At 40.2% G+C, this 20,667-nt stretch overlaps 2 protein-coding genes across 3 annotated transcripts; one reads left to right on the top strand and one right to left on the bottom strand.

Moving 5' to 3' along the window:
• Positions 1-7,676: 7,676 nt before the first annotated feature.
• On the top strand, positions 7,677-9,003 carry id1 (inhibitor of DNA binding 1, HLH protein). The gene is made up of 2 exons (XM_088608048.1): positions 7,677-8,222; positions 8,427-9,003. The coding sequence occupies exons 1-2, from the start codon at positions 7,854-7,856 to the stop codon at positions 8,460-8,462; spliced, it is 405 nt and encodes a 134-aa protein (XP_088464174.1). The 5' UTR covers positions 7,677-7,853; the 3' UTR covers positions 8,463-9,003.
• Positions 9,004-13,177: 4,174 nt separating this feature from the next.
• mrgbp (MRG/MORF4L binding protein) lies at positions 13,178-19,051 on the bottom strand. Of its 2 annotated transcripts, XM_088607954.1 has the most exons (6): positions 18,868-19,051; positions 17,366-17,487; positions 16,762-16,843; positions 16,416-16,490; positions 16,239-16,275; positions 13,178-15,170 (listed from the first exon to the last, which is right to left on the bottom strand). In XM_088607954.1, exons 1-6 carry the CDS (start codon positions 19,001-19,003, stop codon positions 15,092-15,094), a joined length of 531 nt encoding a protein of 176 aa, XP_088464080.1. In that variant the 5' UTR covers positions 19,004-19,051; the 3' UTR covers positions 13,178-15,091. The 2 variants fall into 2 exon arrangements, with proteins under 2 accessions (XP_088464080.1, XP_088464079.1); XM_088607953.1 differs by lacking the exon at positions 16,239-16,275 and having other exon boundaries at positions 18,868-19,050.
• Between the last annotated feature and the right edge of the window lie 1,616 nt (positions 19,052-20,667).

Raw genomic sequence — 20,667 nt, 5'->3', positions numbered from 1 at the left:
ACTCTGGCATTATTAGATTTGCTACAAGCTATAACAGTGTCTCCCTTTGTGCCACAAAGCCCCTGACCGTGTATAGCCTCCATTGCCAGCTTCTCCAAGCAATTGCTATTGGAGTGGAAAGTATTCCACTGCACAATGTCCATGCTCTCAATAGATCTTTGCGTGCCATTGGTACACTGTCACTAGCAGATGGCGAGCTAATTAGAAGCTATTAAGTGCTTTGATAGTGTGTGTGGGAACCAGGCTCACAGAGAGCCCTGTGCTCAGGCTCTGAATGAGCAGACAAGCTGCTCCAAGTGCCCACCCAGTGTCTCCCCCTCAGTGTGAAAGAGAGGGCGGCCACAAGTTCAGCTCAAACTGGGGGAGAGACCCACAAATCAGGGCATTATTATCGCATGTTGTTAAAGGAATTGTACCTCTTTGGGCATATTTGCATCTACCGTACATTAAAGACAATTGCTTTTTTTCCTTTGGAATGTTTGCACGTGTTTCTGTTCCAATATCACCTTCATTTTTCCTTTTGGTTAATCTTGGACACAGCTGGGTTGAGAACACAGATGGGAACCTCCAAAGACTATTAATAGGCCACCATATGCTTTCTGTGCCAATTTATCATATGCATCATATAGCATTCAAAATACTCATTCTCAAGAACTGGAAATAGGTTTTCCGTTATTCCTATAGCATGTTGGGCCATCTGCATGTGTGCCTGGATCTAAAGTAGTTCATAAATGAAATTAGATTGTCCTGCTAATTTCATGACACATCACTAAACAGGAGTGTGTGTCAACAAACCGGAGGCCTCCCTTGAGAGATGCCCATTACTGCCTATAACAGAGCTGCTCATTCCAATGCAACTCATAATGACAGCCAGGAGAACAAATCAGTGCCTTTATCCCCCTTATCATATTTTATGCAATTAGTTCTCACACAGCACACCAGCACTGAAGAGAAATAATTCCCAGATATCAGCAGGGTTGAATTCATTATTGACCTTTATGCTTTTTAAACATCTTTATCATTCTTTCACCATTTTCAAATTAAGTGAACGCAACGTCACTTATTGTGGGTTTAAATCCATGGCAGTATATATAATAAGTCATAAAAGTGCTACTGGTTACAATTCAGAAATGTTGCTTGGCTGATATGTGCTCACCTGTTGTGGGCATATCATGGAACTTAGACAAGAAGGAATTAATTAAGATATCACTTATCTGAATTATGCTCCTTGCTCACACATTAACTATTCCTCAATGAGGATTTGAACCCAGAACTGATCAGAGTCCAGATCTTCAACCCCTACACCACAATTATATTTTTTTTCAACACTGTTGATACCCATGATATTAACTCACTGTCACCAAACCTAAAGTTGGTAGGATCTCAGATAATAACTTTAAAACTGTCTCAGAAGGCATAGTCACGAGTATGGTAATAACTTCTTTGCACAAAGGGCTTACAGTACTGTACAGTAAACTACCAGGCAATATTGTTGGCTCATATTGAATTGGACATTTCAAAAGACATACTGAGTAGGTTTATGGGCCTATAACTGGGTGAGCAAAATGGTTTGATTAGCCTGGAGTTATCGATATTGCATTTTTTTAAGGTTGTTGAAACCCCTGGTATTTACTGACTGCCACCAAACCTAAAATTGGAAGGATCTCAAATAGTCTCTCCAAAGCTGTCTCTGTTCTAAATGCTCCCACTGCACAGCACATTCACTGAGATTATAGGGTAAGAGTATTTACCAAGCTTAAAATTATTTTGCTTGGTCCTGCAGCCCACAATTTTTAGAGTGGCAAAATGCCCTAGAATTTAGCAAATACCACTTAGAGCCAGGTACAGCCAAGCCAGGCACATCTGCAAAGCAGAGAAAGTACCCAATTGGGTTTTGCTTGTGAAAAGTAGCCTTGTTTCTTTGTATACTGAGGAGCACATAGAGCCTCACAATGCATGGTATTTAGGATCCTTTTCTCGGCTGTCACAATCCCCTGACCCTGACCTTACTGACCGCTACAATGAATTCAACACAGAGGTCAATAGTCGGTATCCATAACAGGCAGCTGAGCCAATGCACCACCTAACTCGTGTGACAATGCTTCCCTGTGGTCCAAGAAGTATTCCCGCTTTGAAGGCTGCATTGTTTCCAGGGTTCTGATGCTGCAAATGGGAGCACAGATTGCACGCTCATGTTGGTGGAACTGAAGACAAGATCACAGCCAAGAGATCAGAAACATGCACCTCTGAATCTCGGAAGAGAAGCTGAGCATTATGAAGCACAGGACATGGTGTACTTTAAGAGGGTACACAGGTTTCTTAACATTACAGTCTATTCTGTCATTGCTTTCCCTGATCTACTTTGTTTCATCTAAGAGTATTTTACAGTGTGAAAAGGGGGTGGGGGCACTTTTGATTTTATCACTGTGAAAATACATGATTTCTCCATTGTTTATACACATGTATGAAAGGTCAGAAAAGGTTGGGATGTCCATCTTTGACTTAGCTTGTGCAGGGCAATAAGGCTTTCCTGGAATCAAGCAAACCTGAGCGTGGGAAACAGGGAGAGGTAGGGATCATATAATAGTGAATAAGTCACTGTAAAACAATAAAGCCTGTTCATATTCACCTGATTTCATAAAGTAAGTGTCAAGGATACCTGATAAATATGTGTTAATGCTTTATATGGTGCCAAGTTCCCACGGATACAGAGGTCCCCCACCTGTGCTTTTGCTAAGCTTTGCACACCTGCGTACAGGTGATCATTATCAGTTAAACAGGAATGAAATATTTTGAAACACTGACACATCCCACAGCTGATGAGGATGTGTGGAATGTCCTTATATACAGACCCACTCCCACAAGCACACACTTGCATGTACACATTCATATCTTTGTATACATATGCATATATACATATACTGCACACTTAATTTGCTTGACTGCTGCCTTCATAGTGGATAAATTACAGCCTAGGTACATCTACCATATAAAACAAATATTCTGCACATCCAAGAAAAGCTTTAAAAGTTGCAAATGAATTTTTGTACTTGTTGGCTGTAGAATTTTTAGGGCGCTGAGTTTTACCACTATTTAAATATAATCATACACAGCTCAGTGTAATTAAGAAAAAATAAATAAATGAATTATGCCTTCGACTTTAAAAAAGGTAAAGAGGTGGGAAATTCCAATTTACCGAGTTCGTGTTTCCTATACAAAAACAAAACCACCTTCTTCAATATTGACACCAGAACAGGTTTTCTTAGTGTTCACTTTTGAAGATGAACAGAAACCCAATGCTGGACACAGACAGCCCTAAATGTTGCACTATGCTTGTACTTTCCAAACCTTTCTAGTGCTCATAGTGAGCTACCATAGGATAGCCTGATGGTGCTGCTTCAGGGGGATTTAACACTTCATTTGGGTAGTAGCAGGCTGAGTTTGCAATTACTGTACTGGTACAAGGGTGGGTTTTCCCTCTTAAAATCCAATTCTGCTTGACTACAATTGAAGAATTCACAGTTTCAGTTGCACCACATTCACTAGCTCCTAGCCTTGTCTGAGCAGTTGAAAAATCACTCTGTGCTTGAATCACTTTCACAAGACTCCATTCCCGTTAGAGATGGGACAGACGCTGTACTGTCTTGCAGGCTGATCTTATCAGATCCCAGAAGCTAAGCAAGGCTGAGCCTGGTCGTTACTGAGCTAGGAGTCGTAGAGCAGCAATGTTTTCCTGGGGACCAGAATTTCCAAACCAAAGCCCTAGTATAGTGACGAGGGACACTGAGCCAAAGAAAGTGCTGTCATTCAGATGACATCCTGACATTAAATCACAGTGGTGATTACTTGGTCACGGATGGGCTGAGATCCATGAATCAATTAGCTACTATCAGCCAAACAGGGTGAACTGACTGAATGTCCTCTTTTAATTTGTAACTTTTTCCTCTGTTCTCTCTAAAGATCCCATGTTACTGTTTGCCCAGGTGTCCCAGTTCAATTTCAATCTGGGCGGCTGCAGCCAGGCCTAATGGACAATCTTTCCTTCATTCAACTGGTGAAGTAACCTCTCTCTACTCCTCCTGAACTGCTGGCAGCCGCATATCATGTAAGAGGGTGTTGTGTCTCAGTGCTTTAGGGTGCTTTGGGATCCTTTGGGATGAAAAGCTCTACATAAATGCAAGGAAGAAGTATGTGATGTTGAAATAATAAATTACAATATTGCTCTACTGAAGCCCTTAAACAAGTGGCCTAGTCTACTTTGTGTCTTATTTTCTTATTCTATCACTTGAGTCTTTAAAACCATTCTGTACATTAAGATATTTTTTCACAGAAGTACCTTTCTGTATTAGCAGACATAATAATAGTGCAAGTAGGTACTGCTTCAGCATGCGTAGGCTGCAGAGGAGCAGGTAACTGGACCTGCAGAAAGCTCCACGGCCCAAACGTTGGGTTTCCTTTCTTTTCAGCGTGGAATAAACCCCTTACCTGTTCCTTTGCAATAATCATAGTGGCTGCGTCTTTTTTCCTTAATATTAACTTGACACCTAGATTTTCTTCCTCCAAGCTTTCTTTTCTTGGATTTTGCCCGTCAGAAAAAACAATAAAAGATAAAGAGGGTGTGGATGGCCCATACATTTCCTCTGCGAAAAATGGAAAACATTGAAAGGAAAAGATGCAGAGAAATCTTGGAAAATGGAAGCCTGCCTTCAAGGGTGGAGTTAGCGACTGCTGGTATTCCACTTCTGGATTCACACCAAACACCAAGCAATGTTTGGCTCATTATTTCAATTCATTATTAATGCAAAATACATAAAATAATGGGAAGATTAGCGAGTAAGGGGGAGAGGGGTAAAGAGAAGCCACGGAACTTGTTTTTTTACACATCAGTTAATTGCTCATTTAAAACCCACCACGAATAATCTAACCTTTTCTAATTAACCATTGTGCCGCAGCTGACCAGTGGGGGGGCGGCTCTTCTCTGTCAGTTAAAATCAGGAGCTAATATGTTTCACTTTTTTTTCCCTCTCCCTGCCTTGATGTGCTGTAAACAAGATTAAAAGGGCCCAGCTGTGTGGAGTTATTGTCGGTGTCAGTAGGAAGTGCTGATAGCTTTTGCAGCTGAACAAAAGCTGGATGAGAGAGCAAAGAGGCGCTCCAGACACTGTGGCACCAGCCTAGATTTCTCCCACAAACCTTACTCTGCTCGCCTATTGTTCTCGCTGTGCCCCCAGCTCTCTCAGCCATGACCTGAGACAACGGACAACCAGGACAACAGGATGTTAAACTCTGCTAGGAGAGAGGTGTCACTTTGCCATAAAAAAAGCAAGAGAAAATCAGGGCATGTTTCGCTTACAGCACTGCAAGAGTCCTGGTTAAAGAATTAACATAGCCACTATAACGGCACTTCATTTTCTAGCAGTATATACTCTATAAAACATTGGCTCAAAATCCCAGCAGCACTGATCATTTTTCTCAGTTACTTTTGCTTTGTCTTTTGAAAACTTGCAGATAAATGCATGCATTCCTTTAAATGCATGCGTTTTCCTTTTTTTTGCTAGACAAGTTTACTTAATTGAATTTTTAGGGATTTGCAACAACTGCACTGTGGCTGAGATTTTCAATACTTGTATACAACACAATCTGAGACACATAACTAGTAAGACGACTAAGCTGTTTTAAATTCTGATTTACTTCTTCTGATTCTTTAGCAGTAGACTAACCTATTTTTTTTCCAAACTGTAAGCTGTGAAAGACATCCCAAGTTCTGATCTTGAAAAATATTCTGCATTTTGTGCAGAAATGCAAAAATATGAAAATATATGGTGGTCATAGGGGTAGAGTAACTTCAGTGCCTATGAAAACGATATTTCACTTTCACAAGGTTTACTAAAAACAAACGTACAAATAAACAGTAATAGTAATATTTTAACGTTATTTTCATTATTAAAAAAAATAAAATTAACATAAAATCACAACGTAGATTAATAAAATAATTTTAAATTGATATAGTCTGTTTATTCATATGCTAATATCAAAATATAAATATTACATATAGATAAGATATTCTACGGGCGGTTTACACAATAACTCATTGAAACTACAGCTTTTCAAACTCTCGATTCCATGTAACGGAATGGTCGCGGATCGAGCTACAATCATCTTTCAGGAATTTGCTATGCGGAAAAAAAACTCAGATCTGGTGGCATCCCAAAGCTATCATTGCAATTCAAAGCCCTTGGTCTCTCTCTCTCTCTCGCTTTCTCTTTTGAGGATCGAGGAAGCCGGCGACAATGGCAGTTTGCAGGTGTGCGGGGCGGTAATCTCTTCGGAGAGCGGTTTTAGGTGATAAATGAATGACGATCTCTGCAGCCAGTTTGTTCTCAGGGTTTGTGCCGCGCAGGTGAATGGGGGAGTGTGAGCCTGTTGTTTGTGGTCTCCATGGAGACCGCCCGCGCGGCGCCAGGCTGACAGGCGTCAGGGATTGTATGAATGGGTGACGTCACGGGGCTGGCGCCTGCCAGTCTGCTCCGGCTTGTTTGGACAATCTGGGGAAGATTCAGAGCAGAGCAATGCAATTTCAATGCACACAACGCTAAACACACAGTGGGAACATGTGAAAGAATCTGTAAACCTATTCATAGGGAACCTTTTTTAATAAGGGGAAAAAAGAGGGGGCTGAGTGTAGAAATATGCGATTTGTAAGTATAAAGAGCTCTTTAATATGTTAAACGATGCTGTATGGGAATGTGCGTGCAACACATAGCATAGAATAGTGCTTTAATAGAATTGTATCATTTCTACAGTATTATATTAAAAGCCTGTATACTGTTTCTGGAGTCTTAATGCTTCTTCATCAGTCTATCCATATGTCCGTCACGCTTGAATTTTGCATTTGGAAAATAAATATTAGTCACTTTACTATAGCATTTCCCATATTACAGCTCATTATGACAACCATAATAAGTCCAAAACATGACATATGTATTTAAAAATCATTGACTGATTGACAGCTTTTCCAAACCACAGAAAATATAAACTCAGTCGCTCCAGAGCGTGAATAAACTGGCCCTAGAAAATGCTTTATTTGATGAAATCTTCAGGTAGGCTATTTATACAAATGCAGACGGCTTTACAGCAAAATAAACTACATAATTATACGTGACTTAAGTTGAATGGATTGCGTTTTGTTTTCAGGCCAGGGATTTTTTAATATTATACCAACGTATATAAACCCTGCGGGACCGAACTCGTTCTCATATTTACTGTATTATTTCTATGTATTTGCTCTGATAGAGAAATATGCCCTTTTCTGCCAAGTGCGGTTACAGCGTACAATTATAAGCCTATTTATCCTAAAGTAATTGCAACATTCTTCTGATTATGCCCCCCACCCATGTCTCGAGGCAATCTCTACACCTGCAGAGTCCCAGAGGGACGGACAGCTGGGTTCCCACATATCACCCATAAAAAAACACATTTGTTTCCATTTGTAACACCATCCCCTAACAGATTGTAAATTTTGATAACCAAGCCCAGGCTCGGATTGGCCAGGTCCGAGAAGGAGGACCCACCCTCTCCGGCGACGATCGGCTTCCCATTGGCTTTCCACCTCGAGTATAACAGAGGGGGCGCCCCGCCCACAACAGCCCGAAGTACAATAAATACCAGACGCCGGGCGACACTCGCGTTACAAGCTGTCATTGACCAAAAGAGGCATAACAAGCCAAGACGCAACTCTTTGAACCTCAAGCCTTTCAGTGAACCGTCGAGCAGTTTTCAGCTTTCTCTGTACCTCGCAGATCTTCCAACTGGAAAACATTACCTTGCTTGAACGGCAAAAAAAGACAACCAAGATGAAAGTTGTCGGATCTACCTGCGCACTGAAGAACAAGGCCGGCAGCGAGGATGTGGTGCGGTGCCTGTCCGAGCAGAGCTTGGCCATCTCCAAATGCAAGATCCCGCTGCTGGACGACCAGATGAACGTCTTCCTCTACGACATGAACAGCTGCTACAGCAAACTGAAGGAGCTCGTTCCTACTCTGCCGCCCAACAAGAAGGCCAGCAAGATGGAGATCCTGCAGCACGTCATTGACTATATCTGGGACCTGCAGCTGGAGCTCGACTCCCCGGGTTTAAACCGTCAGCAGGCGGCAAATGGCTCGTCCCTCACCCGGTCCCCTCTGACAACCCTAAACGCGGAGATTGCAAGCATCACCGTAGAGGTAAATGTCACCCTCATCTTGAAATGCATGCAAATATCGAGCGAGTGATTTATTTTTTTTAAATATTAATCGGGTTAATTAGCCTGTCAGGTCGGAGCTCGTCTCTTGAGAGCAAAGGGAGATGGTTGTGATCAGGGTTCGGTAACGTGAAATGTTTTTGTGTGTGCTTGAGACCTAACGTCTCCATTTTCTCGCCCTTTTCAGAATGGATGCTCGGACGACCGGATCCTGTGTCGCTGATCCTCCTGCAGCTGTCAAAACCCGTCTTCGGCACAACGGAGCCAGCAGATAAAACGACGAGAACAAACAAGGTGCCTACATGAGTGACGATTCATCACTTCGTTAACCTTGACCAAGTAGGGAATAGTGAAGCTCCCGCAGTAGAAAAGACTGTATAAACGACACGAAGAGGGCTGTCCCGCGATTCGGCACCCGGTGGTAGAGCTGTCCTCCTGCAGCGGGCGTTATGGGACCAGATCGAGCTGAAAACGCTCAGACCGCGCTGGTGTCGGTTCCACCTTTTGCATCACAACGACTACTCTTGTTTGGTGCTTCCGATTTGAAAATTTTACGAGAGATCTATTATTTTTTTTGCCTGTTTTTTCTCTATTTTCAAATGTACACGTAGGGGATATATTTTGTAAAAAATGACAACTTCTCAGATTGCTGAGCTATTATTGTATTGTATATTACAATGCTATACGATGTGAAAGTTTATATTGTTTTTTTACAATGTACCTAAATGGTGTTTTATTAAAACGACAAAAGTATTTTGAAAGTCGCCTTACTTGTGTTTTTTTGAGTACGGTGGAGTGTGAGGAAATACAACTTACAGTAATTATAGCAGTTAATTTGATCGTGTCAAGTTAAATGTGGCCCAATTACAGCCAGCAAGAATAGTCTATACAATTAAAGCATCATACATCCATGACATGCAGTTCACGCTGAAGACGTGAAGGTTACATTTAAACTAAAAATAGGGAAATACAAGAACCACCTTATCCTACGACAGGCTTTTTTTGTCTGAGGATGTTAATTTTAAGAGAACGAGCTTTTTCACAAACGCTTTACTTGAGAAATAAATGCGATTTCATTTGCAGACGAACCATTTAAAAGTACACGAGAGTTACTCAAGCTATGTATAGTAATCAAATTAACCTCCGTCGTACTTTGGCATCGATCCAAAGCTCTTTTGCTATTTATAGCACTACCCACAAATTGTATTTCCTTTTTACATTTGGGTCAAAGGTATAGTGTTGAGCATACAGTGGTGTGAAAAAGTGTTTGCCCCCTTCCCGATTTCTTTTTTTTTTTGCATGTTTGTCATACTGAAATGTTTCAGATCATCAAACAAATTGAAATATTAGACAAAGTAACACAAGTAAACACAAAATGCAGTTTTTATTAAGGGAAAAAAAAAATCCAAACCTACATTGCCCTGTGTGTCTTCCAGGCCCTGAAGCAGCAAAACAGCCCCAGACCATCACACTACCACCTCATTTTATTATTGGTTTGATGTTCCTTTTCAGAAATGCTGTGTTACTTTTACGCCAGAAGTAATAGGACACACACCTTCCAAAAAGTTCAACTTGTGTCTTTTGTCAGTCCACAGAGTATTTTCCCCAAAGTCTTGGGGATCATCAAGATGTGTTCTGGCAAAACTGAGACGAGCCTTTGTTCTTTTTGCTCAGCAGTGGTTTTCGTCTTGGAACTCTGCCATGCAGGCCATTTTTGCCCAGTCTCTTTCTTACGGTGGAGTCATGAACACTGACCTTAACTGAGGCAAGTGAAGCCTGCAGTTCTTTGGATGTTGTTGTGGGGTTTTTTCTGATCTCTTGGATGAGTCGTCGCTGCGCTCTTGGGGTAATTTTGGTCGGCCGGCCACTCCTGGGAAGGTTCACCACTGTTCCATGTTTTCGCCATTTGTGGATAATGGCTCTCACAGTGGTTCGCTGGAGTCCCAAAGCTTTAGAAATGGCTTTATAACCTTTTCCAGACTGATAAATCTCAATTACTCTGTTTCTCATTTGTTCCCAAATTTCTTTGGATCGTGGCATGATGTCTAGCTTTTGAGGATCTTTTGGTCTACTTCACTACTTCAGATAGGTCCTATTTAAGTGTTTTCTTGATTGAGAACAGGTGTGGCAGTAATCAGGCCTGGGTGTGGCTAGAGAAATTGAACTCAGCTTTCCAAAGATGTGATAAACCACAGTTGATTTATGTTTTAACAGGGGGGGGCAATTACTTTTTCACACAGGGCCATGTAGGTTTGGATTTTTTCCCCCTTAATAACCTTCATTTAAAAACTGCATTTTGTGTTTACTTGTGTTATCTTTGTCTAATATTTCAATTTGTTTGATGATCTGAAACATTTCAGTGTGACAAACATGCAAAAAAAAAAAGAAATCAGGAAGGGGGCAAACACTTTTTCACACCACTGTAACATGTTCCAAAGGAATCGACCAACGTGATGCATAAGAGCAGAACAGGAAACCATCTAATAACAGAAACAATATGAATTAAAGATAATTCAGTTGTGATCATTCTCTGTCAGAATGTTAGCTCCCTTGAGCAGCCGTTTTAATCACTAATAAAAGGGAGCGTTATAATTTCTACTAAAAAAATAGCCCGAGCAAGTAACATTTACATCTAGACTGCCCTGAAAAAAACGTCCGAGTCAAATTGAATTACACTTTTCACAGGTTAGTTTAAAGGTATGAAAAAGGGACGTAAATGATTTTTTTGTTGAAAATCTACTACTCCTCTACGTTATGTGCGCAGTCCCAAAAGGAAGTAATTTAAGGCTAAATCCATTGAATACGTATTAAGAATCACGCAGATGATACGTTTTCCAAGAAAAATCTCTACTTCTGTATTGAGTCTCCCTCCCGCGCGACACACACACAGTCTCTTGGCCGCAGTCCCGGCCCATCTGCAGCCTGGCTCGCGGATTACTGTTTGTTAATGTTTCAATCAGCTGTGTGCTCAGGAATGTGGAGCTATTTAACCTGAACTTCCCCAGGTGTGGCGAGGCGCCGCTCAGTCTGGGCCCGCCTGCCCTTCCCTGCCCTTGGCACAATGCTATCACACAAACACAATCACACACTGGCTTTGCACTTAAACATTACTGCAGCAGCTGTGTGCATCGCACAGCAGGAGAATTGGAACAGCATTGCACAAGGGAGATAAAGTAAATCTTTCAATGAATTGCCGTTATTTTAACTAACAGATTAACCATTACTCGACCAAAACAAGGCGTTTAATTCTCCACTGTTCTCAGAGGAAAACATAGATTCTCCGCTCTCATAATGTTTGTGCTATTATTAATGGGAGGCCGGCTGTGTTTTAAAATCTAGTGTCTTGTTCTGACTCGTAGAAAAACACATAACATCAGTTTAAGAAATGTTTATTTGTGAACTTCCTAACAGTCAAAAACTCGTTAATCCGTTTTGTTGATGGCAAAATAATGCATTTAAAATCAGACTTGTAATTCGTTACTAAAATATAGCACGTCAGAAATATTTAAAGAGTGAGGGATATGCGTTTTGCCAGCTATGCAATTCAGTAAAGAACTTTGAAAGAGTGCTAAACAGGTGGTAAATGTTCATGTTCATAAATGCAAGGCATCTATGAGAAATTAAAAACAAATCTATGAGAAATTAAAAAAACACTGGGCGGCACAGATCCTTATCTACCAGAACTGTTTTCATTTTTAATCTTAATCTCAATTAAAACTCACAGATTCAGGACACTATGAGGACCTTTCATCTTGCTATACTTTGCCTCTGGCTTTATTTGGCTGAGGGCTTTACCCAAGGTAAGGTACAAGGTCTTGGTGATCGTCTAACTGATCTGTAGTGCGCCAGTGTTTCACAGCACTTCATTCCAGCCACAAAAGCAGCCCTTTAAAAGACCAAAAAAAAACATTTCGTAAATTGAGCTATCATTGTTTTAAAAGAAATATAAGAAGTTGACTTTAGTTTGTTAAATACACCCATTTCCAGTAGCATTATTCAGCCACGAACAGTAAACTTTACTATAGAAAATACTCTTTAGCTTTTCTCGCGCGCCCTCTTGTGGGAAGGTCGGTCAGTTGCATGTTTGCTGTCCTTTTCGTACGTCTAAGCACTTCGGCAAATACTTCATTTTCATCAACTTAAGATGCATGTATTTCAAAAGCACGGCGCTTGTTAGCATCATTGCGTAGTATAATGTCACTTTATTTTGAATACTGAAATAATGAAGAATGATAATTAAGTTTCAATCAGCATACATCTATCTATAGCCAGCAGCTACATCATAACTGGCAACCCAATGTAGCCCAACAGATGTGAGCCTGGCTAATACCAGGATAAGAGACCTCCTGGGAAAGCTAAGGTTAGACATGTTAGTAGGACCAGTAGGGGGTGCTCATCCTGTGGTCTGTGTAGGTTTTAATGCTCCACTATAGTGATGGGGACACTGAATCATCCAGGTGGATGCTGCACATTGGTGGTGGTGGAGGGGAGTCCCAGTTGCCTGTAAAGCACTTTGAGTGGTGTCCAGGAAAGCACTATATACAGTAAGTGTATGATTCTTTTTATTTTATATATGTTACAGATGTGACATGTTCCAAGTTTAGGTGTAGTAGCAAATATAGTATAGTTTGAAGACAACACTATGCATTTCCATTTATAAATTAATTGCTTAAAACAAATTAGGAAGTACCCAACGTTTTGAGATTTAAGCTTTTAAAAAACATTAAGGTACAATTTACAGCACATTTGAAGATGTGTCATAAAAAGTTGGTTCCATCAAAAAATTCATTTTGGCTAGATGCCCTTTTGTAGCTACACTGAGCTCAAAACCTTTCCCATTATTAAACTCATAAGACATGCACCTGTTTTTTTTTTTAATTGAACAAACGTTTTAGTAGTTTAACAAAACAAAAAGAACTAGAAATAGGCCGGAAGAGGTCAATAAATGTCGCAAATATATTTAACATAAAACACAAAGGTGTTTTCACAATTTAATAAAACTGTCTTCAAAAAGAGAACGTTCAATAAATAAGTCAGTTAAAAGAGTGATACAAATAGACCAAGAAAAAGTAAAACAAAGAATGAGCCTTTAATATTCCTGAATTTATGGTTCGTTATGCTAACAGTCACATGGGCTGTATCCTTGTAGGTTTGGTCAAACGTTCAGTTAAAGATGACATTAACAGATTTTTCCAACGACTAATCCGTATGCATCCACCCATTTTCACATCACTTGGTCCAGTTTAAGGCTGTGAGGAAGCCAGAGCCTATCCTGGCAAGCAACAGGCGCAAGGCAGGGAACTCCGTCACAGGGTACACACAGACACACACACACTCACACCAGTGCCAGTTCTCCCAGAAGCTAGTTAACCCACCAGTATATCTTTGAACTGTGGGAAGAAAACTGGAGCACCCAGGGGAAACCTACAGTAACAGAGGGAGATACACATAGGGCCCCAGCGCTGCAAGGCAGCAATGCTTACCATTATGCCATCGTGCCACTCTAAAGCATGTACAGCAAAATATTATTATACAATATGATTCTAACTGTCCTTTTGATACTGAATTTCAGCTTTGGAATGGACAAGCCTGAATAGTCTTGCTTCTACCACAAATCACTAATAGTAGTGAAGTAAATTCAATGTAAATTTTTTGTTACAGAGAAAGAGAAGACAGTGATCAGAACAGATTAGAAATGTCTGGTATACCTAAACCTGAATTATTTATACATACTGAGGCCAAACTAGGATTTATTTGTGTAGTGACAGGCCTTCATATTTTCTGTTGTCAATTTTTTTGCCAACATCAAACATTCAACGCCACATGCCTTTAGATAAACAGTGGTGTGTTGCAATGCCAGGCTCTCACTTTACTACAGTTTCATAACTAAAAATTATTTTAGAAAAAAAAAGCATCTTCCAAAACTTTCCATAGAAAGAAAAGTAAAACTCTTGCAGTCAAACTGGAGCCACAATAGGACATAATGTTAGTTAACATTTATTGAACCTTTTGCTTAATTGTGTTGGTTTTGATAATCTGAATGGAAAACAAAATAAACAATGACATTTTTACCAAACCAGTGAAATCCAGACAATCACAAAAGTTCACTTGCCACTCACTTCAGATCTATTTATGATTTCTGTAATATCTCCCCTTTAGTTTAACAAATCATCATAATGTGCAGACAGAATATTTACTAGGTGGCAGTGAGTTGCTGGACCCATAACAGTAGAGCATTTGATCATACCTCTACATTTTTGCATTTGTAACTTAAGGCTGGACATGCACTGCTTTGTACAAAGGACAGGTTCATGTCAAACAAAATAAAAAACACCTTACATGGAGCATCAGGTCCTTTCTGGTCTTTTCCAGTGACATCCACAAGAGGGATCAGCAATCCACATTATAACCTACCCATCCTGACATCACCGTGACAATGTTTAAAATCCAGCACATTAACAAGATAATGGTTTCCTTGGATTGCATGGAAATAAAGGCCAGCCAATACTATACTCTACACCAGATCTTCTTCTGCAGCTCAGCTTTAGAAACCTGTCTACATGCTCAACAGAGTACAGTTCTAGCCAACTAACTGCTGCTGCCCTACACATTTCGATGAACACACGACATCACTTTTTGTCCCAGGCTTCACCGAACTGTTTAGAGTACATGTGCTCACAATCCGTTTGCGCCTCGTCACCACGGCACCTGGGTGCCCCCTCCCTCCCCACCCCCGGCTACGTCCGGCGCCGCTTGGCCCCACTGGGGCTGGAGGGGTTACTGTTGGCGTTCAGCACTTTCTCAGTCACTCGGTTCCTCTTCCTCTTCTCTGCAGCCTCCTTCGATGTGCTCTCACCTGAACCCTTCTCTTTGTCTTTCTCCTTGTCTTTGCTGTTGGCCCTTTCTGCCATCTTCACAGAGGAGTTGCTGCCTGCAAGGGAAGAAATCGGGCAATTCAGGAAAACAGTTCCCATTTCCCGATTTTTTTCCCCCAATCACAATGCTCTTTGCCCTGGAGGCGTCAAAGACAACTGCAGAACTCGGAATCGATTGCTTATACAGTACACTGGACATTTTGTAAAGCAACAATTGCAATCAGATGTTCTGCGTCAATATCTGAAACAAAAAAAGAACTTTAAAACAAAGAATAAGATCAGGACAACAAAAGGTGTGCCTTTTGATGGACATTTTAGGAAAGGTGTACTCAAATACCAGATCTTCCCATCCACTGCAGTAAGACTCTTTGGTGAAACAAGTACATTCATTACATATTTATAAGTTAAACAATTAAACAGCATGCTGATGCAAAACCCCTGCAGCTGGATGTCCTGGAAGGTCCAGTATGCGTGTACCAGAACCATGGTAGGGCATAGAAATCCACAGAATCTAAAGGGATGAGGATCATTCATTTAACCTGTTAACCCTACAGGAGATCAAAAAGAAAAAACAAAACAAATTCTGCTAATGGCACTGTTTGCTGTCCCAACCAACCAAATGTTTGTGAAAGGAAATTGTTTATTTGCTAGAACATGCAGAACTATTCTGTTTGGTAAAAATGCCTGTGATGTGAAGTGTATAATTTCCCTTGGTTGCTTTCCTCCTTTTTCACTGCACAAAGGAAGGACAAGCAGGACTAGGAGCACACAGAAAAAAAGTATATGCTTCAGCTGTCATATTCCCCAGATTCTTTACATTACTTTTTATCATCCTGAACTCTTAAAATACACTGAAACCTGAGTTCCCGACACAGAGTTTTTCTGGAGAACCACGTACAAATGAAATCAATCAACAGATGACATTGCACATCCATCCCCAAGACATGCTTTTAATGTCCTCTCAATATATAAATAAGGATTTGCCTGTTTCAAAGGGAGAAATCCATGATGTTTGTACACCTTGTGGTAACTGAAACAATTCAACGGCCATGTGATATGAGTTGGTCTCTAGTGAGGTCATATTGGATTGTTGGAACAGAGTGAAAGCATTCTTCTGTCCATACCTCTCACAATCCTGGCCAGCCAAAGTGGGTCTCAGACCTTAAAAATGAGAGATAAATGACCAGAATGAGGGACACCAGTTTCTGTCAGCAGAAGGTGCCAAAGTGCTGCAATAGCACAGCCAACATCTAACTAGAAAATGAAAACAAGCCAACCAAATAAACATATTAAGCGAGAACCTTCTTCCATGGTTGCAGGTGGGTCTCGTTCTTCTTTGATTTCATCCTTGACTTCTTCTTCGACCACCAGTTTTCCTGCATGCCAGCAAAGAACTAAACTTAGAACATATTCTAGTAATGAACAGAAATGATATGTTTTCACTCATGGCATAATATTTTTCAGATTGTATGACACTGCAGAAAGTGCTAGAGACGAACGTCTCATCAACTACAAAAAACTGAAAATGTCTACTAACATTTAAATATGACTAAAGAAGCAATCAATATTTACAAATCAGGAATGTCAAGGATTGTTGTGAACAATCAGTCAGGAATGTTTTTGTAGTGAGGCGTGAGTCGGTCTTACCTTCTTTGACTTCTTGAATAATTTCCTCTGGCAGAACAAAACTTTTTTCTGAGTTTGGGAAAGGCAAGATTTCGGATTCATGCTGCAGACAACAGAAACAAAAAATTACAACATTTATATTATATTTAATAATTAATATATTTGAATATTTGAAGTTTCAATATTTAATATATACAATAATACATATGTCTACAGTCTTAATAGGACAAGAGGAAAACTTTTAGTTTTAGTAAACTGAGAATCTATCTTTCACACTGCTGCAGACATGGACACAATTACTGCATACATTATTTTCAGCTAGTAGCACCTAAAACACCTTTTCATGTTTATATTAGCTCTTAGTCATTGTAGTAAAATTGATCTAATCTTAGCAACACATTAAACATAATATCTGCTTATCTACTTAAGGGGTTCGGGAGGAGCTGGAGCCTAACCCCACATACAATGAGCTACAGGGCGAAATACACCCTGGATGAGATAGCAGTCCATCACAGGGCATACAAAGCAGACACAGAAACAAACACCCACAAACTGACTACACAGGCAATTTCAGTAGTACCACAAATAAACAGGATGCAACTACCAATAACCACTGCATACTAACCAGAGCTTGCATGTCGTACATTGTCCCCAGATGATCCCAAATCACTTTCGAGGAAACCTGCCGTCCAATATTCTGGCTAAATTTATCCCGAATGCAGATCATGTGGAAATGACGATTAACTCCTAAGACAAAAGACATTTATACACACATAACAAAATGGTGAGGTTTAAATAAGAATTAAAACCCTTAAACACAATCCCACATTGGACTAGACTGGTCCTTTTTTAACATTAATAGGTTTTACTTTACAGCCCTGGTCAGTAACCTTGTAGTCCACACCATCTCTTGGTTTGCCCTAAGAGAGAGGACGCAACCCAATGCTACAGACTAGATATTCTTGTTGGTCCCTGTAGGTCTGCTGCACCCACCTTTTCATGATTCAGAATTTGATCAGTCAGCCCTGGGAGGAGGCAGGTGATGAGTGAATGAAAATCTGCTCAAGCTCCCTACCTCCACAAGTGGCAGCTGTTTTGAGCGGAAAAGCTGCTTATGGACAACTCTCTTTTTAGAATAACATAACAGATGGATAATCATCTGGTAACATGGAAAAAAAAAAGAGCAAATATATCCTAAATTCTAGAAGCTTCCGGTTGTCTTTAATGAAGCATCTTCCATTCTTTTTCTGATGATGACATAATTTTATATTGCGGTATTACTTTCTTTTACACTATTATTTCACCTCGTGGGGTAACTGTACAAAGCACGATATACAGTACATCTGTTCAATGCCAACAAACCAAAAAGTTAAATGGAAAAAAAAACTAAGCTGCTCGACACAGTTCATTCAAACATTGGCAAATGAATAAATCCTAAAGGTCCTGGCGTACCGAACTATAAATATAAACAGTTCCATTACAGGCAGTGTTATCCATGATGTTGTTACATCTGGTGATAACTAAAACAATTCAACGGCCATGTGATATGAGTTGGTCTCTAGTGAGGTGGTATTGGATATATAACAGAGCTATACAGAAGCTTTAGTCTTCGTCTCCTGGCTTGTACACCAGGGGGAGCCGCCTCTGTTGTTTACTACGAATTGTCTCGTCGTATACAAAAACAATTACGAGATTAATATTGATCACATTTAAAAATTATGTACAGTATTAACAATTAACAGTAACATCAATGTAGATGTATTGTGCGATACCATTAGTCGATTTTAAGATATTTGCAAGGTCTCTCAAGTTGTAAAAGCGGTCCCAAGGAGGACAAACAGAACGCCCATCTACCCTAACAAAATACGATATCTGAATGTGTGTTTTTACTATGGCATAGGTTTTCTCCATCTTTTACTGTATTTGAGCAGCAGTTGCCAAATTCACTATTTGAGGTAGGATTTTCTGTTTCCAATATCCTCCTTTTCTTCCTCAATAGTACCCTAGTTAGCGTGGCTGGCGCCAACGGCTCCTCAGTCGGTGACCTAACTACTCAACACCGAGGATTCATAGGCCTTAAAAGTGGCGGCATCATTTGTCGTAGTTCATATTCATTTGCAGTCTTACCTACGGGTTTGTGGCCCAGCATAGCATGAAAAAGGCAGACCTCCACTTCTTGGCTCCATATTACCGACTCCTCCACCGGGCTAGACCCCGAATCTGCCTGTTTTTCATCAGCTGGGACGGCCTCTGCTTCTCCCATTTTTTCTGAATCTTCTAGCAGGAAAAGGTCGTGCTCAGCAAAAAAGAGTAAAATAGCGCCCTCTAACAACATGAAGAAGGAGCTGCAATCTCGGTTTGACCTATTTTATGCTAAGACCTTTTTAAAAAAAATATGTTTTTATCGCTATATGTTTATATTATTGTTACAGTCAATTATTTTTATTTTTATAACAAATTACTTTCAAAATTATATAATAACAATTATTATGATAAATTATTCATAATTACTATAATTATCATAAATTGTCATATTATTATTATTATTATTATTATTATTATTATTATTATTACCAAAATAACACTAGAAAGAAAGAAAAAAAACATAATTAAGGAGATTTAATAATTAATTTACTATAATTAATAGTAGATTCTGGGTCAGCATATTCTGTCAGGGTATATCGCAACATAAGGGCTTCATGTCGCGATATGGGAGCGGGGCCTTTTTGCCGGGGTATGTCATATCATGATATAGTGGCTTCATGTCGCGATATAGGGGCGGGGCCTTTTTGCCGGGGTATGTCATATCGCGATATAGGGGCTTCATGTCGCGACATGGGGACGGGGCCTTTTTGCCGGGGTATGTCATATCGCGATATTAGGGCTTCATGTCGCGATATGGGGGCGGGGCCTTTTTTGCCAGGGTGTCATATCGCGATATAAGGGCTTCATGTCGCAACATAGGGCGGGGCATTTTTGCTGGGGTTTGTCGTATCGCGATATATGGACTTAATGTTGCGACAGTGGTGCCATGACAGTGATGCGGCAGGCGCAATGGGTATCGCGATGTGATCCTGATTTGCGCTCCTATCGTGACATGCTATTGGAGTCATGAACGCGCAGTGGATGCCTTGACATTCTTTGTCTGCTATTCAGTTTTGACCTCAGTGCGACTCTGTTAGATTGATTAGTAATAGGAAACTAATGGATGTGTTACTGTATATCCAGCGTGCTCATACAGCACACACGATACACACAGAACTTCCGCTGTGGCGCTTTACCCAATCAGAGTGTCGATTCTCACTCTTCACCCAATCGCGGCCCGGACTGTTCGGGGGTTTTAGCCAATCACGGGTCTGAGAGCTGTTCAGGCTAGTAGCGCCTGCTGGATCTGCTTGTTTACTGTCAATGAGAATCTGTTTTTTAAATGCTTTACTAATTTGTAAAATAACTACATCGGCTTATTTTAAATAACGTCTTTATTGATTCACAATGTCCCGTACTCGTCGAAATAAATATTTTTTTATTTGCAATATAACTGTCTCCGCTGCTTTCTGTAATGAATACATGGTATCTGAACAATTTTCTTCGTAAGGTAGGGGAAACACCTTCTGCTTTGTACTTCAAAAATGAATAGAAATGTAAAGTCTATGATCATTATATTATTATGCTCGTGCTTTCAATTTGGTTTTTTTATTGTTAAATTATATCGATCTTGAAACTAATACCTAAAACTGTGAATATGGACCCTCGTGTTGTACCAGCGGTAATTTGGAAACTGGTGTCTCTTCACCAATGAAAGGAGTACACAAGAAATACATTTGAGAACGTGGTAAAAAAAAAAAAGAAAACACCTAACCCAATGAACTAACGTAGTAACTCCTTCCTAAATGTATGACTGTTTATTCGTGTAAAGGCTGCAAAGTC

Source organism: Lepisosteus platostomus, chromosome 15, assembly GCF_059453375.1.
Source record: "Lepisosteus platostomus isolate fLepPlt1 chromosome 15, fLepPlt1.hap1, whole genome shotgun sequence".
Classification (NCBI taxonomy): Eukaryota; Metazoa; Chordata; class Actinopteri; order Semionotiformes; family Lepisosteidae; genus Lepisosteus; species Lepisosteus platostomus.
Note: the sequence above shows the minus strand (reverse complement) of the source record. Positions and strands in the feature narration are given on the sequence as shown.